At 36.5% G+C, this 24,519-nt stretch overlaps 2 protein-coding genes across 3 annotated transcripts in view; one reads left to right on the top strand and one right to left on the bottom strand.

Annotated features, from left to right (window-relative positions):
* rell1 (RELT like 1) overlaps nt 1–4,731 on the top strand; it is a 33,463-nt gene extending 28,732 nt beyond the window's left edge. The window contains exons 6-7 of the mRNA XM_079604257.1: nt 1,138–1,273; nt 3,313–4,731. Of these exons, the coding sequence (XP_079460383.1) occupies nt 1,138–1,273; nt 3,313–3,336 (160 nt within the window). The 3' untranslated portion in view covers nt 3,337–4,731. The remainder of the gene's footprint in view (nt 1–1,137; nt 1,274–3,312) is intronic.
* LOC306993999 (uncharacterized protein) lies at nt 4,650–23,674 on the bottom strand. 2 transcript variants are annotated; one of them, XM_079604269.1, is made up of 3 exons: nt 23,046–23,674; nt 11,601–11,653; nt 4,650–8,392 (listed from the first exon to the last, which is right to left on the bottom strand). In XM_079604269.1, exons 2-3 carry the CDS (start codon nt 11,630–11,632, stop codon nt 7,657–7,659), a joined length of 768 nt encoding a protein of 255 aa, XP_079460395.1. In that variant the 5' UTR covers nt 11,633–11,653; nt 23,046–23,674; the 3' UTR covers nt 4,650–7,656. The 2 variants fall into 2 exon arrangements, with proteins under 2 accessions (XP_079460395.1, XP_079460396.1); XM_079604270.1 differs by having other exon boundaries at nt 23,176–23,543.
* Nucleotides 23,675–24,519: the final 845 nt, after the last annotated feature.

Raw genomic sequence — 24,519 nt, 5'->3', positions numbered from 1 at the left:
ATAGCCGTGGACAGGGTTGTTTTTGCAGCTGACCTTATTGCATATGCATTTGTAGAAGTTTCCATTTCAGACACAAAATTTCAGTTTTTAAATAAATTATGCAAAGTGATTTACTAAGGTTTGCGTTAGTCAACTGGTACTAGTGTCATTGTGTCTGGTATTTGTGTCATTATTTTGTGCCCAAAAAATGCATGTCTTAAACAAGACGCTGATTTGCTATGCTTTTGGTAGATTGCTTTGTTCATTATGGAAATGATCCGGCTGCGTCTGTTTAATTTGCGTGACTTCAGTAGATCACGCACAGAACTTTACGCTCCCATCAGCGCTTTTTGAGAGTTGCGCTCTCACGTAATGTAAATTTTAACATTGAACATTGACAACAATCACTGATCTAACTGATTTGGACGTTAGGTTTAGGCTTTTAGGGAGAAACGAAAGCACACCATAGAAAAGAATAGAAATACACTAAAATCGTACAGCTCTAGTTCTGTATCGATACCCTACCCTAGAAGTTTTAGTGACAAATAAATAACTTTTTATGATGCATGTATATTTTTATACAATAATGTAGATATTTATTGTAAATATTTCAGTCATTACAACTAAATAGTTTTTAGCATGTTAATAGATATGACATTGTTAATGTATTTGGTCTTGGTGGTCTAGATCTGCTAAAAGTGCTGCTGCAGAGCAAGTGTGAAGTTGATCCTGCCGATAGATATAGACATGTTGCTGTTGGCTTCTGCTGCTGCAGGAATAGACATACAATCCCATAGCAGATCTAGACAGGTGGAGCTGGGGACGTAGAGAGTTTCAGAGGTCCAGCTTACAGCAAACATCGAACCCGATTATTTTAATGCTGCAGAAACTGAGGCCAATTAGCTTGTGCCATATAGTAAATGATGTGATCGCTAACAGATTGCATATAATGCCTTTACATTCAGCCTGTGCTATCTGGATGTCTGCATCACTGTGTACAAACAAAGCAGGCCCATATAGAAATGCTTTACTGAGCCTGATGTGGGAAGAACTGGACTGGCCATGGATCACTGCTTTTGTTCCAAATGTGCTAAATGGGATTCAGGTCTGGGCTTTGTGCGGACACTGCTCTCATTACACCTTCCTTTCCTTCTCTAGATTCCGAGTGACAAAGTGCGACCCCAAATCGGCCCGTGAAAGACGGACGTTGCTGATCACTGAGCCCAATGGTAGTGTCCCCTCTTCACCTTCTACCACTGACCCCCCTGAACACAGCACAGGACCACAGTCACAGGTGAGCAGCTTTAGTGTACAAGAAAACATACTTTGCCCGCGGATGGTCCGTCATTCCCAAGGCTGTGTGTCCACCAAAAATTATTTATTTAATTGTCTGCAAAGGGGGCGCTGTTTATTGAAAATTTGCAGCAGCGTGATGAGCCTGCATATATAACGTGAGTGGTTATATAGGTAAAATGCAGCACTTGTCACAGTTTTTACCCAGCCATCCAATAACAGTAGAGGAGGGGCGGGACAAATACCACACTGACCAACCGTCACATTCTACTTGCACAATGATTAAACAACAACGGAGGAAAAGTTAATATTGCTGCTCAGTGTATTCATGTTTTTGTCAGATGGCATCCTTAGACTACCACAATATTATTATAAAAAATAATGCTTGGAGGAATGTTTAGCTCACCGTCGTCTACCAGGTAAGCAGCTGAACACTGTAAGCTTCTCAAGTGCCCACAGTTGGCTAAAAACATTGATGGACACACGGGTGTAAGTTGCAGTCACATTTACTGTTGTTCTGCAAAATCCAGTCACTTCAATAGAAATTAACGTTGCCGTTTTGCGTGTGGGCGAAATATTTCCCCTCACAGATATTGCAGCAGGTTCACTTCATATCGGTCATGCGTATTTGCTGCATTTACGAACAGAAAGATGCTTGGTTTAAAAGTGACTTCTGTGTGAACTATGCTTAATACATCATTACACTATTTAGGGCCCCATGAAATCAGTTTTATTTTTCCCCAAAATCCGTTATTCCTGTTTTAATTTTTCTGGATTCTGTTTTTTTCTATTAAAATTGTTTTGGTGCAATCAAATATAAGTAATCCAAAGGCATGTCTAATTGACCCTAAACATGGCAAGACCATAAAGAGAAATCAGACAATAAATGTATTGCTATTTTCCATCTTCTTAAGACACAAATACAATTTCATGATTTTTCTTTTTCTTAACATGACTTTTTTTATTTCTTTTTTTTTATGTTTGAATCCCCATAAATTCATAAAAAAGAGTGCTTGTTTGGCTATTCTTGTTACAACATTTTAGCCAAATTTGTATTACATTTATTCTCTCATAACTTAAACTAAACATTTTTTGTAAAATTCTGTTGACCAATGAGTATAATGCCCATTTATAAATATGTAGCCTACTGTATAATAATTAATACGCACATTTCTAGGGCCTATAAATTATAAATAGGACCAAAACTTTGATGAAAAACCTGTTGTATACAATCTACTTTGTCTTCTGTCCTCTGATTGGTTCATACTTCTTATTAAATAGTGTTTTTTGTTCATAGCTGAAGCAGCTTCGGTTTACTTGATTATTCATACACCATTTTTTTTATGTAAAAAATTAAAACTTATTTTTACTTTTAATTTTTTTCATGTTAATGTAAATGTCAAATATGACACAACAGGCAGGCTTTTGGGGGACATTTATTTAAGATTTTTCCCCCGCAACAAATTCACAACCCTTTCTACATAAAACCAAGCCTCTCAAATGTGTGTATCCCCCAGGATATGTCTCCCCATTTAGGATTAATTGAAATCATGAAACGTATGTATACAACTTAACAAAAATGTATTAAAAGTTTAGCAAACATTACATGTTTAGGGCTCTATGAAATGCGTTTTATTTTTTACCAAATTATGTTTACTGTTTTAAGTTTTCTGGATCCCACACACAGATACACGCAGAACATGCAGGATTCACAATCAATGGTTAAATAATTAAATAGTCTTTTTGCTGTTTAATATTCACAGACTAGTCTTTATTGCGATTTAAGTGTACTGACCTGCTTTTTATTTCTTCATCAAAAAATTGACAAATTCCATAAAGTTCTGCGTTATACTGTAAATTCCATGAAATTCTGTGACATTCCGCGTTATACAAAAATAATCACGGGAATCATAGAGCCCTAACTATTTACAATAAACATTTTTGCAGAAACTTCTCTAATCCCCTTAATGCACGTTTAGCAAACTCTACAGTTTATCAAGTGATAATTTTACCCTTGTTTTGTGTGTTATTTGTCTTTAGGAGAAAGGAGACACTGCCCAGTGACATCTGTATAGTTCTTCTGCTTCCCTGGTGACATTTTAAAAAGATTTTAATCGGGAAGCCACACTTCCAAAGAGGAATTTAGAGTGAAAACGCCCCAAACTGTGATGAGAGATGTTGTAACGGAGGAGGAAAAGATGAGGATGAATGCAAACCCTCCTATCTGTCATGTGGCGCGTCGAGCGTGGAAAGACAGAAGCGGTTTTATATACATTAACCTGTCACTATGCCAACCGCACCTTTCTCAAACATCCTCACGTCATTATCAGTGGTGGATGGCAACATTTGTGCTTGTTAATGGCTATGAGCGCGTCAATGGTTAATCCAACCTGGCGCCATGGTGAGATCTTCGGTATGTGCCTCTCTGGGCTACTTCCAGGAAGTGGGAAGTTTTGTTAGAAAATGTTTCTTTTTATTGAAAGCTGTGATAAACGCGGAAAAACAGAGCCATGAAACGTCTCACTGGTTACAATCCAGAACAAACTCTTTTGCCATCGTCTTAAATGGACTGGGCTTCCATCTCTTCACTAAATACAACTTTTCACCTTTTGTTTTTTTAACGACTTAAATTGTTTTGAAAAAGTTTTTCAATGAAATTGCATGTTTAATAGATTGATCAACCTAGCGCACCTTAACTGACTGGAAGTTTGCTTGTGATGTATGGGCTAGTCTGGGTTTAGAGGACACCCGACGGTTTAGAAATGTTAAACACTCTTAGTTTCATGATTCAGTACAGCTTGCATGTGTCCATCAATCCCACGCTCTCTCAAGTCTATAGCACATAAATTAATATAATGTCCGACATATACAATAGATAAGACTGTATCCTTCACTATACTTAACATTATTGTTATCTTTGGATTAACAAAAAAAAAAACTGTGGTACCTCAAAAAAAGAGAGAGAAGTGTCCTTGCTTTAGTGCCAACCATAGGCAAAAATAAAGGATTTTTAATAGTTCTGAGCATTTTAATCAAAACTAGTTTCCAATAAAAAATACATAGATTTTTTTTAATGTACTTTTTCTTTCATTAATATTTTCATTGTTGATATAGTGCCAGTGGTTGTTTTGCCTTATTTTGTTCAAGCACTATACGGGTGAACCTCCGGATGTTTGAGGTTTCCTAGCTCAATACAAATGAGTTTAAATAAGATGCCCATAGTCTTCCTTATCAAATGATATTTAACTTAAATCTCAATGTGTACTGAAATGGTCACTTCAAGTACCGTAACTTCTGAAACCCACACGAATTTAAGACGTTTCAAAAATGTGTAAACAGAAACACTTATGAGTTGTTCAACAAAAAAATAAAATGAGTGAGAATGTACTGTTAAATTTTATTGAAAGTTTTGTACCCAGAATTTATACATTAAAAAGATTAAACAAACATTGGACTGGTTGTTTTTGCTGCTGCTTTTACCCGAAAACCATGCTGAGCACAAGACGACAGTTTTTCCACACAGAATGTACTTGTTGGTGTAGCTCAAAGGTAATGGCTTCTTTGAAACTTTAACTTCTGTATGTCCTTCAAACGTTCTCACCACCTGAGACCTGAGAAGTCCTTGGACATGTAGTACGTTTTCTAGAGCTGGACTGGGGGGTTAAATATCAGTGAGGTTCTGTTAATAGGTGACTGGTGCAGCACTAATGACCTTCAATGACCCAAAACTTTCCCATCTCCCCGTGACCGCTGCCTCTACTTACCCATGACCTATTGGAAAGTATGTGACTGAGCATTATATTCACTGTTTTATTTTTGTACTTTATGCATCAGGGTATTTCTAAGAACTAAATAACAGGACTGTGCAGTAACCGTGCGAGTCTGGAGAATATAAATGGTTAACCTGCTGTAGAGTATTATTAGTCTGGATATGTTTTGGGATTCGTGAATCATTAACTCAAGCCCACACAGACTTTAAAGAGACGTGTACACTCAGCAGCAGATTTATTCTGATACTTTTATGTTGTGTGTGCTGTATGTACAAACAGCTGGACCGTTTGTGTTGATCATTTTGTGTTCGGCTTTAAAGGAGACTGAATTTTGTTTTTTAGTTATTGCACAAATGGTGTTTGACTTAACTTCTTAGTTACTTTCATTCAGTAATTGTTTTAAATTGATCAAAAGTGACTAATGACATTTTCGATGATACAAAAGATTTCGATTTCAAATAATTGCTGTTCTTTTGACCTTTCTATTCATCAAAGAATCCTGAAAAAAAAACAGACATCAAAGATGATCAAAAGATCAGTCAATTACATTAAAAAAGGGGGTTTTGCTGCACAAAATCATTGACCATGAATGTGAAGGCAAAAAAACAAACTGATGGATTTTTAGAAATAAAAAATGACATCTCGCAGTTTCCAGAAACGGAACTGCAGGACTAAAATATTTTGAAACAAAATTCACAATACAAGCCATTTGATAGTATACACAGACAAACATTATTTTCACCCTTATGCTCATCAGAAAATAAAATAGTTCATTACATGTATCTTCAGCATGTTTTAATGTTATCATCAGGCTTTTTGCAGACCTTTACAAACCTCATAATATGTGATCTCTTTGGATTTCAGCACAATATAGCAGTCATACACGTACTTCAGGACATGCCTTATACTGTCCAGTGAGGGCTGGAGGGAGATATTAGATTATATAAAAGGCCTTATGGCATCATTAGCCACAAGACAGAAATGTCAACAGATTGCATCGCAAGTCTTATGATCAAGCACATTGTTTTTATTTTTCCCCAGTTTCATGTGACAATTTAGTCCTCTGGTAAAGGCAGAAAGAATGGAATATTAACACAGTGTATTCACTGTGAATGTGCAATAATTAAAATCATTCAATTCCATGTCATTGGAAAATCACTTCCTGTCAATAACATTTACTCATTAACAGGTTTAAAAGAAATGATTTTGACCAATACATAAAGTTCAACCAATGTATACTTGGTAAAACATTTGGAAATACTTAATGACCTTCATAAAGTACCGTGCAAATAAAAAAAAAGACAAATATTTATTGTGTATGGGGGTTACGTTAGTTTTTTTTAAATAGAAAATCTAATGTATAGGAATGTATGAGAAGAGTTCTAGTGATCATAGAAGGGTTCTTTTCATCAGGCCTCTGATAGTTAACCAGGACTAGTTAAGCGCTTAACCCCTGAGTGTAGAGCATCAACTACCATCACTGGCCTGAATCTGCTCTACCGTTTTCAAACCCCAATAGTCCACAGTGCACAATGACCATAAATATACAAGGGTGAATCCCACAGAATCTATAATGAATAGATATTTCAAAATATAAGGAAAAAAGAAATTATATTTTGCATAAAATAACCTTTGTTTAGCATTAAGATTCTTTGCATCATAACATTTTCATGACAATGAAGTATTTTCTAATCAGATTTTCTTTACTGCTCTGACACAGTTCTCTAAATATGATTTATATTGTACATAGTATTTATACGTTATTATAGTATTTTGTATTTTAATAAAATATTTCATTTAAAACAGAATAAATATGCATTTTTTATGCAAAATAAAATTTCCCCTTTTTTTATTTCAGGTTGAAATCTGTTTTCATGAGATTCACCCACAATCTCCTTCCATTTCTTGCTGTACATTTATGTGTACAAATAAAGCACATGTCGTCCTACAGCTCTATGAGGGTATATGATATATTCACAGTGTAACAAGCTAGAAATAGCATATTGATCTGTTGAGACTAAGTTGACTGAGCTTGATTTCACTGTATTAAGCAGTTTGATAATTATATAACATCTCTAAAAGTACAGAAGTGACCCCACCCCCAGGACACTGGCTTATTTGCTTTTCACCACTTCTTTGTATAGAAAATGTATGAAAATAGTTATGTAGTGCTTTGATTTAGCCCGACCTCCACACAGAAGCTACAGAAGGAGAGGGCTTTCATCACGTTGAAATATTTGACGATAAGAAACAGCTTATTTGATTATTATGCTGTATACATACACAAACAGCACAGACAAAAAAAAAAAAGAAAAAAAAAAAATCACCCAACAATCTGTTCAGTTTGGTCTGAGAATGGAGTTTGTCCATGCCTCCGAATCGCACAGATCGTCATTTGCTCAAGTACATCTCATAAATAGTCCATTTGTGTTGTGTAAACAAGCAGCAGTTCCTGTTATCAAGTCTTCATTTGATTATTTTTTTCCATTCAAAATAAAAGTACCTACAAACAGACTGTAGGAAAGCTCCATTTTACGCGCGCTATGATTTGGCTGTATTCAAATGTGGAGAGCGAGTATGGAAATCTCCCATTAAGTAGTGCGTCACCTGACCGTCACTCAGAATATTCTTCTCCCGCAGTCGCTGCGTCCAGGGCGGCCAAAGCCTCGGCCACCATTGATTCAGTGACGCTCACACAATCCATCTCTTTCTCTCTCTCTTGCTCTTCTAACACAATCGAGGGCTCTTTCACTTCTCTATCCTCTACCATGAGCTTTGTGTCTGCTGAGGAAAGGCTTGTACTGCTGGTGTGCATGTCCACAGACAGCACGCTTTCCTCGTCGGCTGTGTCCGGAGTACCGGCCAGCCTGCTCTTCCTGTCCTCGTCGTCTTCCTCTTGTCCATAGGGATAACCATCCGACCCCTCTGTCCCGTCTATTATCCCCCCGCTGCCTAGGCCAGAGTCTCGGAATCTCTCCTCTCGCTTACCCGGTTCCGTTCCCAACATGAGCTCGCTCTGTAAGGGTTGGTTGGTGTGTACGTTTGGAGCAGCTTTTATGGGCGTCCCCTCGCCCTCGGGCTGGAGGATGTAAAGGCTCGGGTCAGCCTCCGCTGGGCTCGATCGGATCTGCTCGCCTGGAATATTAGCATGGAGCCGGTTGATGTGGTTGTTGTCTATGTCGAGTTTGGTTGGGCTGGGCTGGGTGCTGTATCCCAGGTTGTGGAAGCCCTGCTTCTTGTGGATGTGGCCCGCCTCCTCGGGGAATGTGTGAGACTGATACAGAGAGCTGCCGGTGGGGTCCCGCTTCCGACCAGGAACATCTACTGGGACTGAGGGGTCATAGATGTAACTGAAACAGAGAGGGGGTTGAGAAAAGGGTTTTAATGAAATTACTTTTGGTGGCCTTTTTGGTGGAAATAAACATTATAACCTAGTTTGGATTCAATAATAGAGGTGTTGAGATACCCTCATGTCACGATACTGAACTCACGATATGATATTATTGCGATACTTTAAGACATGTGACCCTCGACCACAAAACCAGTCATAAGTCGCACAGGTTTATTTGTGGCAATAGCCAACAAAACATTGTATGGGTCAAAATTATCGATTTTTCTTTTATGCCAAAAATCTTTAGGATATTAAATAAAGATCATGATCCATGAAGATATTTTGTACATTTCCTACCTTAAATATATAAAATACATATTTTTGTGAGTGGATGCAGCACAATCGGCAACAGAAATTGACAACTTTAAAAGGTGATTTTCTCAATGTTTCGATTTTTTTGCACCTTCAGATTCCAGATTTTCAAATAGTTCGGCCAAATATCGTCCTATCCTAACAAACCATACATCAATGGAAAGCTTATTTATTCAGCTTTCATATGATGTATACATCTCAATTAAAAATTTTACCCATAAGACTGGGTTTGTGGTCCAGGGTCACATATGGTAAAAGGTTAATAAAAAATGTACTGTTGATTAAAATGCTATATTTGGTGTTAGATTGTGGGTGTAAATGAATGGGTTTGGAGTTGGTGCTGGTAACACAATGCACAGAACAATGGTGAAATCAGAATAAAAATATTCATGATTCTGAAGCTAAAAATACAGAATTATTTTAGATGAATATGCTTCCACTCTGTCACTGACTAGATATATTTAAAATAATGTGGGCCACTTTTTACACAAATATTCCCCCATTTCATTATTACCGGTATACATTATATATAGTAGTTTAATACTAACCCTAAATCTCTGTAAACTTGAATTTTTTCTTACAATAATTTTGATTTAGGGTGAACTATACACAATAAATATTGTCACTAACCACGATACATGTTGATAATTGTAACACGATATATTGTTACACCCCTATTCAATAACCAGTCATATAAGATATTAAGTCAAATAACACTGTTTCAAAACTAGTGGTTGACCGATGGTTGGCCTTGAAGCAAAGAGCTTTTTTTTAAAAAGTTAGAATGTTGCGTTCTCTCTCCCTCCAAGATCATTCCGATACTGAATATATTAGCGATGAAATATATTTTGTGAAATATAACAGGATTTGTTGTGAAATTTCAAAAGACACCATTTCAGGATACACAACTTCTTTTAAAATGCTGAAATAAAATCTGTAACTTGATAACCTGACATAATTTGCATAGAACAGGCAAACGGCCTTACTGACGAACGCAGAGTCACTGTACCGAAACGACATTTATAAAAACAGGTTTACTATGAGTGATAACATTGTATTGTATCCCATTTCCTCTTTTAGGTATTTGTTTTTCCGCCTTATGACATTACAATATTTCCATTTCTATATTTAAACCAAATTACACTGTAAATGATCAACAAACAGGGAGAGAACAAGAATTGTGAAAACAACAAGAGAATGAGAGACATGTATCAAAAACGTTGTGTGTGCGCGTGTGTGTGTGTGTGTGTGTGTGTGTGCGCGTGTGTGTGCGTGTTCCTGGTGTATTGTGTCAGACACTTCCTGCAGAGATCCTTCTGTTTTTCACACCCTTTGCCAGCCGAAAATCCACATGGAAAAATAGAGGCAGGTTATTCAGCCAATGTCAAACTCAAAAGATTTCTATGTATTTATCTCTGTCCTTGTGCGTCTCCGCTGTCATATTCAATACATTTAGTGTATTTGATACAACGTATTACATGAGACCATTTTCACTATACAGATTCATTATAAATTCTCCACATATTTGAGCACCCATCTCTGCTTAAATCCATTTTAGATAAACAGTTTCAGGGTGGATAAAATTGAATTTTCCACTCTACCTGACAGGATAAGATATTTGAACCTAAGTAAACATTACCCCCATAAAAACACACACTGCCTACTAGTAATGAAAGCCGTTTTGCCAGGTAAAAGTTGCAACAGAGCAGAATGCTAATGTTTATCAGCAGCAGCATCTGACATAATGCAAGAAAAGCCTGGGAACTTTTCACATTATATCCACCCTAAACAGTTCCCAGACTGCATACTTTTCCCAGTGGATTTTCGAATATGTGCAACTTTTCACCTAATATTGCACACAACCCTTTGTAAAAGGGTAATTTTGTGATGTTTAAATATTTTACTTTAAGATGAAAAGTGGTCACTGCAATTTTTAATACATGAACAATGTATGAAGAAATAATACATTTTGTTGTATAGTAGGCATAAGAGAGCTGGCTCGTACCTGGCTCCTTATAAGCCAACTGCACTTAAATGTCTTAAACATGACAGTAATAATACATTGTGTGTAAATTTAGCAAGTGCCTAACACTTATATGCAGATGCAAAACCGTACGTCAGGGATTTCCAATTCTGCCTCTGGAACGGCCGCTTTCCTGCAGATATTAACTCCACCTGCTCCAAAAAAAAACTGCCTGGATATTTGATTACATGGTTCAGGTGTGTTTAGTTAGGGTTTTCATTATGGTGGCCTCCCAGGAGCAGGATTGGATCCCTTAAGTATGTAGGCCTATATGTGAAAATGGGCCTGTGGTATCAAAATACAAGTTTATGTAGTAGAACATCCTGATGCTATCTTGCTAAACTCTTAGAATTGTTTACTTTCATATCATATTAAATCAAGTTCAAATGTGTGGGTGAGATTTGACTCTAAGCCAATCAGACTACAGTACACGCTAATGTTAAATGCCATAAGAACGCATGTGTTTGTAGTATTTGCATGAGGCAATTCTCGCAGCTCAAGCTAAGCCCAGAAATGTGACATTAAGCAATTAAAGGGCAGTTTGAGAGTGTGCATCTGTGTATTTACTGTGAATTAAACTTTTTTGCCTCAAAACAACCCACATATATTTTGAAGTGTGAGATATAAACCAAAGGGATACATCCATTGACAGAGAACAGAGCATTGCTGAATCATAGTTTAAAAAAAATAATAAATTCACAGGTCAGATTTTGAGAGACTACAATCTGACATTGCTGTTAAACAACAGCAGCTATGTGAGAAATATCAGGATCTTCAAGACAGAATACTTGAGAATAAAAAAAATCTCTACTAGTTATACTTTCCGTCTTACCCTTTTATCATCCTACAGCAACTGCAACCCATCTGGACAGTTGTGTAGAGAACCTGTGGAGACACAAAAGGGGGTCACTGTTTGTATAACATTCTAGAGATCGTACATTAACTTTACTTACCTTACCATATATGCTTTTATTGTAAAATACTATCAAATTTAGATTTTCTGCAAGTAAAAAACTATGAATTGCAGTCAAATTTACAATAATAAAAGGACATTCCAAGAAATGATTAACAGTATATTTTATAATTAAACAATTGTAATTAATTTTTATTTTTTTTCTCAATAATTAGGGTGTTTTGTGTTGTATGTTGTTATTCATGTTTATTGCATTAGTCTTGTGTGTATGAGCCAGTGCGCAGTCTACATATTGGCCATGTTTTATGGACAGGCCACTTATGATAATCTCTCATTGATCATGTGTCTTTCTATGTGTTTATCAGTGCGTATTAAGGCACAAAGCAGATTTTGGTAGTTTAAGTATTGGTATATTAACAATATATCACAATGAAATATAAATTGTAAAATATACACACCAATATACCATCCCATTAATACCCAAAATACCTTTTAAGCTCAAAACCAACAGGATATTTTTTATACAGTGTACTTGTAGACTAATGTGTTGATTGCAGTACGCATGTTACATTTGTTAAAAAGGTATTTGAAGAATGAAGTGTTGTGCCAGAGCTAGGCTGCTGAATCAATGCTTAGGAGAGTGAACATGATTTCAACAAAGGGCTATTCAGTAAGTGTGCTAATTCTTCACCTCAGCTGTTGGAACATGTGGACGCGATCACGGTTATATGAGAGACCTGCTGACACGGGAAAGAAATCGGAACTACTCAAGGATAAACTTAAAGTCGCCAAACACTGTTAGCGAACAACTGTGAACCACTGACCAACTGAACCAAAACATGGGTCTGCTCTGCACCAAATGTGCCATTCCTTTTTTAGGATTTCTAATGTGCATACTTACTATCTATCCTAAATAGTATGTGAAATTAGTGTCCCAAAGCATAGCATGTTGAAAAGAGTATGCGAAAAGTCCCTGGATCGTCTACTATTTCCGGTAAGTTTTGGAAATGTGGATCCGTGCACACTCTAATGGCTAATATTGCCCACAACCCACTGCGCTTTGGAGGAGGATTCGGTTCAGAACACCAATAAAATGTGTTAAAAACTACAAACATGGCGGATGTGCACGACCGATGGTTAAGGTTTTGGTAATGGCGTTTGAGTGAATAATAATAAACATTTAACCTGATCATTTTTTGTATCTGTTATCTGTGTTCTATTTAATCTGCACCAACAATGTGAACTTTTATAAAAACCCATTTAAATGCATCAAGTGTTTGCCACTTTACTTTTCTCTCCAATTTGGTAAATTAAATGAAATATAATGTGGAGGATGTTAACTGTGAGAAGATGATTGACAGGCCAGTTTATTGTAACAGGTTGCATGTAACTATGTGACAGAGTGTCCGTTAAAGATGCAATTTTATGACGTGATAGTACTGCATGTACAAAAGCGTGTCTACTCTTCTGCTACACACTCAAAAGTATGTACTTTATCTTTACAAAAAGAGTAGGCTACATACTTTTAGGGCGTAGTAATAGGCAAGGTGGGATGCAGCACTAATGACAGGGATAAACCACTCTGATTGGCTAATGTGTTCATATTCTATTGATCTCTCAGAACAACTCTTTCAGTAATATCTGACAGGCCGTATAGGGACATTTCATTTTGTTTAATAGTGACATAACATATGGAGTCAACTTGACATGATATTGTCAGGTAGCTGTGTGCCTTCAGGACACAAAGACGGACAGTTGCATGTGTTTGTGACATTCTAGATTACTCTTAACAGTGGCCAGTCAAATAAAATGTTATTAATAGATCCTCATTTTGTGAAAAGCAACACAGATGCTTTGACCTTTCCACGGCCTGTCGGGCCATTTCAGGCTTTGGCCTTTCTTGTGCTATTTATGAGCAAGTTGCCTTGTAAATAATTGATGGTTCTGTCTGGGGGAAAAAATCCATCTAATAGAACAAAGACACACCCAGTAGGGCTGCACGATATTGGGAAAAAAAACGGACATATACCTGACCATATTTAGTTTTTCTGAGGTAGATATTGCGATATGAAACCAAACAATTTCACCAGATGACTTGAACAGCTATATTTGGAAAGAATTAATCATTCTAGAATGATTGTGGTGATTTATAATCATAGGTAAATACAATCAAACAAAGATACAAATGAAATAAACCGTTTTTATGTGTTTCAAGTAAGTCTAACAGTATTCAGGTACAGAAATGCAATAATCAAATGTAAAATAACACTGCATTGTCTTCATAGTCTTTTTTTATAAGTTAAAGCTACACATATGTTTTCTATGTGTTTTGTTGTTTAATTAAGATTAATGACAAAGACAGAAGATGATCAACTTTCTCTCTATGATGATTAAAGGTACGGTGCCTGATCGATTACGGATCAACTAATACCCATACTTGACATCACACATCCTTTGATGCGCAAGATCGATGTTAAGACTAACTCCCAGTCCCAGACTCCCTCCCTTTCTCCAGAGAGAGGCAGCAACCTGGACAATCACCTCACGTGTTCTGTGTGTTAGAGACAAACATCTAAAGCCAATGCAGAAGAGACCAATATAATCACATTGTGAAGACCGTTTACATCAGTGTTGTTTTAATATTATTTAGTTTTAGTAATTGTGTGTGTTTTTGTCATTTTATTAGTTATTACTTTTTTAACATTTCTATTTAGATTTAATTTATTTGTATTTCACTTTCAGTTTTAATAGTACTTCAACTTATTTCATTTCACTTTTGGATTTATTTTATTCTTTTTGTAGCCACAATACTTATATTTTATCTCACTTAACATTTTAAGTGAAACTTTAAATTAACTGTAACGTTTTCATTTGAGTTAACAGTTGCATCACATTTTCATTTAATTATGCCCTAATCGAGTGTAAAAACGTTCATTTGAACCACAACTGAATTAAATGTAATGTAGAGAATTAAGGAAGCAACAATTACTTAGTTTCAATCACATGTGATGCAACAAGTGAATTAATTTAAGACAAGTAAGGCTAGATAACAGGCATCAAGTTAAGCAATATTTGTTGTGCAGGTTTACTGACAAGCCAGTCGCCGTGACAGAAAGGCAAATGGTTTAAGAAGTGGAAAATTCAAAACACACTGAAATTAGACTAGAATAGTCTTTACTGCGAGTCAATATGACGTCTGTATGTTTAAGAAATGTCTGAAAGATTTAGTGTCTTGAATTTGAGTACCTTAACTAATAAGTTGGTTAGATGTATGTATGTATGACATGCATACAATGTTAAGTATGCTGTAATTCTATACTTACTGTATTATTAAGCTACTCTGTTCAAAATTTGGAAGACATTTATACACAAATGATACTGAAACATAACTCGATTGCCATGGGCACAAGAAACTGTCTAGAGCTTTGCTAGGTGATTAGCAGGCAGATGTGGCACACCTGTTTGACAGCAGGAGTACAACACCGGCACCTGGGAACCTCTGTCAGCTGCTAGGGGTTATTGCATTTTACAGCAGTCAACATAGAACACCTTTCCATCACTACACTGACAAAAGTTTCATGTATGGTTAACACACTTATTAGAATGAAAGAAATGAAAGTCACGATGAAAATTGGATTATCGGGAAAAAAATGCTCCATCGGTTATTGCCTAAATGGCAGCAGATCTGAATTAGTGATGGGAAGTTCGGATCATTTTACTGACTCTCTCATTCGATCATCAAAATGAACAAATCTTATTCGAGTCATTTCGTTCATTTAAGTGGCTTTAAATGTTATACTTTTAACAGCCAAATTCCCCGATAACATCCACCTACATAATTATGATCATATTTTGATTTACAGGGAACATAAATATTTAATTTACTTTCCGAGTCTTTGGTTCATTTGTCATGTTACACTCAATGAACATGAATGACCCGTCACTAATCTGAATGTGAGCTTGCAGTCAAGTGTGGAGGGGCATATGTCACCAAGAAATCTGTCGTATTAATTGGAAGACTGAGATTTTGGGTAAACTAACGAGCCAAAAAAGTATAGTATTTATAAATGTTTTTGGTTTCAAATTGTTTAAGTTTTAGTCATCTTTTTGTTTAATATTTGATTTAGTTTTAATCTAATTTTAGTTCAACTTAAAGGGTTAGTTCACCCTAAAATTAAATGTCTGTCATTAATTACTCATCCTCATGTCGTTTCAAACTCGTAAGACCTCCGTAACACAAATTCAAATATTTTTGATGAAATCCGAGAGCTTTCTGACAGCAATGTCAAAACCACTTTCAAGGCCCAGAAAAATAGTAAAGACATTGTTAAAATAGTACTATAATAGTATAATACTACAGTGGTTCAACCTTAATGTTATAAAGACACTTTTTGTGTGCAAAAGAACTAAACAAAAATAAACTGAGCAATTCCAATAGGGTCCTCTAACTCATCGGTGTTCGTCGCTTCATAACACTAAGGTTGAGCCACTGTAGTCACATGGACTATTTTAACCATGCCTCTACTAGTGGTGAATATGTTGCTGTCTATGGAGCAACAGAAAGCTCTCAGATTTCATCAAAAATATCTTAATTTGTGTTCCGAAGATGAACGAAGGTCGTATGGGTTTGGAACGACATGAGGGCGAGTAATTAATGACAGACATTTCATTTTTGGGTGAACTATCCCTTTAAACATATTTTATTTCAGTTAGTTGCCAAGAGAAAATGTATAAGTATCTTTCTTATTTCAAGGAAAATGTTTTTAATAGTTTTAGTAAACAACACTGGTTAAAAAAAATAATTAAAAGGGTGATTCACCACTGGAAAGATGGGCTTTTAATAACAGTATACATTATAATATACATAGCAGACTCGCCTTTGTTCCTCAACAGTTTTCTGCATCCCTCCGCCACCCTGACTCGTCACTATTAGCTGGTTCCTATCCCAGTCAGGGATACGGGGGGAGTGCTCTGGGTTCAGGCCAAATCCACATATACTTTTTTTACTGATTATTTGATTATTTGTAAGTGTGAACTTATTAAATGAGTAGAGTAAACAGATATAAAGGGCTGTGGCGTTGCCTTTAGCCAAAAAATGTAAACACCCATAATTCACTTCTGATTTTGGTGCCAAATGCGGAAGTTTGATCAGTGGTTTAAAAAAAGCTGACAAAATTAGCAGACAAGTAAACCGGGATATCTGGGTGCAGGTAACAGAGTTACATGTTACAACAACTACACATGTTAATTTACATATACTAGAACTGACACCGAAACAACACAAAATGGTTGAAAAATCTGCAAATCTAAATCCAACATGAATCTCATCACTAACCATGCTCTTTAAGAAACACATTACAGGATCTTAACTCTCATCACAGATGGCCAGAAGATTAACAGATTCAAGAGAATTTTATATGAAGTTTTGATGATGGCATATCCAGGACTCTATATCCAGAATTGAAATGTTCCTTTGAGAAAGGTGATTCCTGGAGAGATTACTGAAGATTGCGGGCTGAAACTGAGGCAGATTGAAAACCGAGCTATATGCCATTGGCAGACATTTCTCCATTGGAATAAATTGGAGAAGGGGATTTCTCATCACTGTAGAATGTGTGCCCTCCAGCTCAGCTTTCTGGCCTGTGCCTTGAAAGTGACAAATGCTTAATCTCCGGCAACAAAATGTGAGGGGTTTTTCCATTCCTTAGCCCTTAACCTATACCACACACACACACATACAAACAGGTAGGCATCCACACACACAGCGATGGCATTAAATCACAGACTTTAAGCATTTAGGCTCAAAGGCAGACACACAGTATCACTGATCGACGCACACACACACAAACACTTTTTAGAAGATGCTCTGCTCTGAGCATTACTCAAACGTTCAAATCCTTTTAAACTCTGGTGTGTGCCAACACAAACCTACACACATGCACTGGCCTTCCACAGCCAAGATAAACAAACACACAAGCCACTAATGGTTCATTTCCTTTTAATTTGTTGAGAACAATGTGAAGCAAACAGCCAGATAAACCAGTATAAAGAGATAATCAGAGCTATTAATGGCCAGCTGATTTCACTTACACAGCTCTGACACATTGCACTCCTCTCACAGACACCTGTAAGACTGTCCTGTTTTCTTTTTTATTATTGCTTCATAGAAAGCAGCTTATAATAGGGTGTTTGATATTTTCACATTCTCAGTTTGTTTAATTTGCCTAGTAACAATTTTCAATAGTGTACATTCATGTCACTTAAGAATTCTGTCATTCATCCTGTCCATTCTTTGTAAAAGTCATTAACATTTTCACCACACAAGTTGTAGTTTGCGTGTAACTCTTTTCCCGCCAGCGTTTTTGAAAAAAAGTTGCCAGTCAGCGCCGGACATGCAATAGATCAAAATAAAAAGATCAGAGCTTCAAGTATTCTTTTTTATTAACATTTGAATGTGGGTAAGTTTAATAAAAAAAAAAAGAAAATCACGTTCAGATCCAGATCAGATTCCGAACAAAGATCAAAACAGATCTAGATAAAGGCTGTTCGAATAGATCACGTCCACCATCACCTGGTCGGTAATGGTAGGTAGTTTTGATTTATATGCTGTTGAATGTTGATGATCAGGTTATTTTACATGTGCATCTGCTTACATATGGTATCGCTTGTTTCTGCTTCTTCTCCGTCTGTGTTTTGATCCGGAGATTCAGTACTCTTTTAGTATGTGTAATGTGATAGTTACGCCTAACATAATAACAGTGAAAACATGGATAGCCGGAAAATTCCAAGTTGCCAAGTTAATGGCATTCTGTGGTGGAAGGGACATTTTGAACATTTTTGGAATAAAATGACCAACTCTTTTGTCTTGCTATGGCTTATTTTATAGCTAGCATTTTTATGAACATTAAAATTAATTCATATTATTTTTTATTTATTTATGTTTTGACAAAATTACAGCTTGGAAATAATTCACAATAAAAAAAGTTTACAAGTGATATTTATCTTGTTTTTAAACACATCATGTCTCATATTTCACTGACACTGTTGACTTCTTGGTAAAGTACATTAACTATTTACAAAAACTTTATTAAAGGCAGTTGCTGGTCCTGATGGAAATTATATGGGGACATTATGGGGAACAAATATGTAAATAATTTTTATACAATAATTTTTTTAATGGTTTATGATTATTTCACTATTTGTATAGAATCGTTTTGTATAAAATATAGAATCATTGTATCATAATCTTGTGTTGTATAATTCTTTTTTTATATATATAAATATTTGTATGTGTAGGCCTATAGTTTAAGAATGATGTCTGGCTCTGGGACAAGGGTAAAATAATCAAATCTATAATAAAGCGTTTGAAAAGTATGAATAAGGCATTGCAAAAAGTTTCCAAAAATATTTTAGGGTGCTTTCACACTTAGTTTGATGGCCTGTTCTGGACCAGAGATCGATTTCCTCCAGCTGGATTGTGTTAACATTAGATAATTTGGGTCTGAACCGCGTTTGTGCATTTGCATCAAATCAGCAGCTGTTTACCCCTGTTGCTTGGTAAAAATGACGTAGAAGGTGGAGTTGCTCACCTCACTTTTATATTTTTGGATTTTGAACCATCTGCTGTGAATACTGCAAATGTTTGAAAGAGCGGGGCTGCGGGAGTCCATTTCTGCTGAAAGTGAGCAGAAATTCTATATACATTATCTCTACTTCCATTGCAACAATGTCTATAGCTCAAGAAACACCCAGCTTCTTTACATTACATCCACGCTATTTGTTGTGTGCAATGCATCTATTTAATGAGCGAGTGAACAGGAAGCTGATCTCTGTTGTGGCAGCACCTCAGTTTAGTCTATTATGCTGGTTTATGTTATCAGTTAAAACATTACACAACCCTGTCCATCCGAACACAGGAAAGAAGCAAATTTACATTTCCACAAATCAAAGGCACACACAGTTCTGGGTCATTTACAAGGACTTACATTTAGATATACGCCTCTGGGGTAATGGCTTACTCTTAAACAATTTTTGTTTTACCTTAACGACAGGGCCAATGTTTCACAAAGTTCATTGACTAATACAAAAATAGAGAGAGAAATAAAGAGAGAGGGATAGTAAAGGATATGAGGTTATCCACCAATACGATGTGTGTGTGTGTGTGTGTGTGTGTGTGTGTGTGTGTGTGTGTGTGTGTGTGTGTGTGTGTGTGTGTGTGTGCGTGCGTGCGTGTGTGCGTGTGTGTGTGTATGTCCAACTGAGTATTGGATGATGTGTCTGTCTTGTACAGGTGGAGGGTCAATACACAGAGGGATCAGATTCACAAAGGTGTGGTTTAGACAAGTGGGAAAACTGGTTCAGCATTTCTCTTTCCCTCAGCATGTGTTATGCTCCCGTTCATTTTTGTTTATGCCATATGGACTCAGACAGATGGCATGAAATTGACAAGGGTCATTAACAATGCAAGAAACATGAAGAATCCATCACAAAGCTGGAGACGTTTAAAAGCGTAATTTCAGTTAATGTAGTCTGTATCTTTATTTATCTGGTTGGATCAAAATAAAAGTGACTATCCAATAGCAAACATCTCACATATTTCTCCGTACGTTTGGACCAGCTAAATATCACATCTGTGTAAAATATAACCGCGTTTAAAGCTCCTTTTTAATATGTCTTGAAACACTGCCAAATGTGGGTGTGCTGCCCTGGACACTGTTGCCATGACCTGATTACCAGAAGACCAGCGCTTACACAATCTTACCCTCTTGAGACTGCATCATCCCTTAATACTACGCTAAATATACAAAACAAGGATCCACCTTACATCCTCAGGCATCTCCAAACACACACACTGCTAGCTATTATTCAGTCATTTCAGTTTATGATGTGACTTTTTGTGTTTGTTAATAAGAACTGTCCTACTGATAAAAGAGTCTCTTTTTTTTGCATTTAGTTTAGCTTGCAGGGCTAAAATTCAACATCTACTCCTCAAATGCCGCTTTCTTGTACACAAATACTCTATTGTCTGATTATTAAAAATCTGAATAGCGTAATCATGTACATAAATTGGTAAGTGCAATAAAAAGTGAAATTGTGAGGTCGATACCTTAAGATGTCATTTCTACCTCATCTGACCCTGGGAAATGTTGTTGTTGTAACCAATGTAGTCAGGTTGATGCATCAGAAATATTTTACTTGAATAAAACCAGTTACCACATGAAGCATCTTTTAGTGAGAGAACAATACAGCCTTTAAAAAAGTGCACTTTTTCGTAAGTAGTAACTACCAAAAAATGAAAACAGTCTGTGATTCAGAAAGCTTAAAAACAGTAAATAGTGAATGCCTGGGAATCAGACGTATAACCTTCATGCTGCTAGCGCCATGCTCTACTGTTTGAGCTACAGGAATGCTAATTCTAGAAATAGTTATCATTGATAACTAATTGGCTAATTGTATGTCCAGCTTCATTTAAATAAATCCTGTTTTCAGATTATGTCTATCTATAGTGTGATACATTTTATATATACAGCACTACCGTTCAAAAGTTTGGGCTCAGTAATATTTTTGGTGTTGTTTTTGAAAGAAGTCTCTTAATATATATTAAATTATATGTGTTATATACAAACATTATACAGTGCCACTTGATTACAATAGTAGCTACAGCATTGTGCCAAATCAAAAGAGATAATAAAATGAACATTTTCCAATTCTAAACATTTACATATTGCCTGCAGAGCCAAAATGAAACAAAAAAAGGAACAGCTTTATTTCTCGAAGACTCATCCATGACACTCAGAAACAGAATTCACTCATTTGCTCCGGAGCAGTAAAACCTTCTCCAGTATCTATAGTATAATGCGTTATTACATGAAATCTACGCAACACTAGCGCTCATGATCAGAGATCCACAGTCATGGGGTTTCTTTTTTTTTTGGCAGACTACTAAAAAAATTCCTTATCATCGTGAAACGTGCTGCCCTTCAAACAGAGCCCTGCTTACAAAGTGGGAAATGGCTAAAGGGAAAGAGATTGAGAGATTAAAACTGTGAATAGTGAACCATGGAAAAAGGTGCTGCTTTGTGTTACACAACGTCATGCTCAGATGTACAATGTAGGGTAGTCTGTGTACACACTTAGCAGTGTAAATGTCAAGGTAAAATGCCGGAGCTTGATGGAGCACGAGGCCCGGTGGCCTTTGTTGGGCACCTCAGACCACACCTTCACAGCACAGCAGACCTTGCTCAAAAGTAAACACTGAGTCTGACTGTCAACACAAACTGCATAAACCTGCTCACGGCTACTGTAAACATTAACACAAGCCTACCGAGCATATATGGAGACCGACTACCTGAAAAAGGCTAGATTATACAATATAAAAAGTACATCAAAATTAGAATTTTGAAGCTTTGAAGAATTTTGGGTTTAACTTTAAAAGAGTCAAAAGGGTTCAATAAGACGCCATTTAATTCACTACCGTTCAAATGTCCGGCGTTGGTAAAGTCTTATGATAACCAAAGCTGCATTTATTTAATACAAATTCAGTATACAAACTAAACGACTCAATTTTCTATTTTAAAATGTAATTCATTCCTATGATGACAAAGATGAAATTTCAGCCATCATTACTTCAGTCCTCAGTGTCACGTTATCCTTAAGAAATCTACACCTTTTAAAAAACTGCACACCTTCACCTATAGGTAAAAGCCTTTTTCTACTGCCATCGGCTCACAGTAAAAGTAATGGCAATGACAATATATGGCGACTCAAAAGGGAAGCAATATCAATGATTCAGTCACAGCTGTTATAAGCTCAATGGAAAGGGAGATTTTCTGTGAATAACAACAAACATTTCAGTCTGTTCTTCACACAAAGCTCTCATATGGCTCCATAATGCTTTAAATACAACAGACAAGTCACATGGACATATTTTATATCATATTTGCTTTCTGAAGATTTAGATCTTCAGTCATTGTTCATTGTAACTGCAGGGGAAATGTTGCTCAGCACAGACTCTTAAACTTCTCCATTTGTGTTCAACAGAAGGAAACGTCATATGGGTTTGACATGAGAGTGAGTAGCTACATAACATATTTTATTTTTATTTTGGAGTGAACTATCTTTTTAACAGTGAAAAAACTAAACTACACCTCCATATGACAAGGTAAAACCGTGTTTCTTCTAGCGTACAAATACATGCACAGTGCGATCAGGCTTTAACAACATTAAAAAAAGTCTTAGCCTACCAAACGCCAGTAGCCTAATAGACGTTTTATGTTGTTAACTCCCTCATATTCACGAAAAGGCGATGATACGGGCAAACTATTAGGCTATTATTTTTTGTTCTGATAAAGTAAGTAGACTTACTTTTTATCGTTTAAAGATGTGTCTTCATATTGTCCAAACGTTCAATCCGTCTATATTGAGATCCGCGCAACAGGTGAGAGGAAAAACTTGAGCTCTTATATGAAAAAGCGCGTTAAGCGAAAACCTTTACCTGTTACACTGATGATAAAGGTGTGGCAGTTGTTTGCCAGAGGGGCTATAATTTTACGAATAACTCCGGCTTTCATTTATTTTCCCAATTCGTATCTCCTAATATACTAAAACAGAAGCGACCTCAAAAAGCGAAGTGTCCCAAAAAAAAAACTTATTCCATGACCTGAAGACGTCGCGCACACATCGCAGCCGCTTCCTCCTCCTTCCTTATGTTTATTTTCCCCTTGTTACTGCTTCCGACTCCGAGTTGAGGAAGGTCCCCCGTGACTCCGCTCTGCCGTGCCTCCTGCACACGTCCATTTGAATTTCAGATGGCAGTCTGAGTCCAAGGAAGGGCCTGTGCTCGGCACGTTAATGACAAACCATGTGACGAGGGATCAGGGAAACGCAGCGAACTGGGAAACACCGTTTAAACCACTGGCACGCTGGGAAATCATTTCAGCAGCACAAATGACCGTCATGCAGTGCTGGCAAGGCATGTGTTAGACAGGCTGGGCAGGTGCATACAAGTGGATTTGAACTAAATAAAGAAATTAAAGCAACATTATTTTGCATAATAGTTTATTACAATAAAATATAGGCTATTGTAAAAAAAACTGTATTATACGCCTGTTAGAACTTAGGCCTCAATGACTTAAGTCATATCAGTGTGACCGTGTATGCATGCTATGGAGCAAATGCCACTGGCTATATCCAAAGAGTATAGAAGTACCTATTCTCTTTGCTATATCTCTGTAATGACTCTGTTATTGGTCAGAGTGTTTGCTCAAAATGAATCAGTAGTCAGGAGTATAGTGATGCCACGGTTAAGCAATAATCTGATTGACTAGTCTGAATGTTTGTGATAAATGGTATTTTTCGCCTTTGAATGGCAGTTGAAAGTGACATAGGGATATCTTTGTGTGACTGTCAACGGAAGCATGGCAAAAACTGAGTTTTGAGGATATTACAAATGGCCCTGACTGTTAGGGTTGCCCATAACTCAGCTAAATCATACTTTTCATCTGAATATAAAACAAAATAGTCAACAAAAAGTCCTCACTAGAAAAACAAACTTGCGCAATTGCGCATACATGTACAGTATGTGTATTCTTGGTGCTCTTTTTTTAAGTTAATTTTACTGTAATTTTCTTGGGTACAGTGTCTGTATAAGCTAGAAGGTAGCAGGCCTATTTCTTAAAAATATGTGTTCATGTGTCCACTTGCCAATTAGAGATCATATGTGGGGACCACATATTGTTGTTACAATTTTTTTTACAGATTTCTGGTCTGTCAATTTTTCCATCTAGTTACTTAGGAGATCGAGTTACATGATGCACTTTTTTATCGCTTGTTTGTTTCA

The sequence above is a fragment of the Phoxinus phoxinus genome (genome assembly GCF_949152265.1).
Source record: "Phoxinus phoxinus genome assembly, chromosome: 2".
NCBI classification, from domain to species: Eukaryota; Metazoa; Chordata; class Actinopteri; order Cypriniformes; family Leuciscidae; genus Phoxinus; species Phoxinus phoxinus.
This window is presented reverse-complemented; position numbering and strand designations above follow the sequence as displayed.

What these genes read in the sequence shown, in the direction of transcription:
- LOC306993999 (XM_079604269.1), bottom strand. Translation starts at nt 11,632, where the DNA reads ATGGGTTGCAGTTGCTGTAGGATGATAAAAGG. An exon ending in TGCTGTAGGATGATAAAAGG is followed by an intron (nt 8,393 to 11,600) that starts GTAAGACGGAAA and finishes TCTCTGTTTCAG; the next exon opens with TTACATCTATGACCCCTCAG.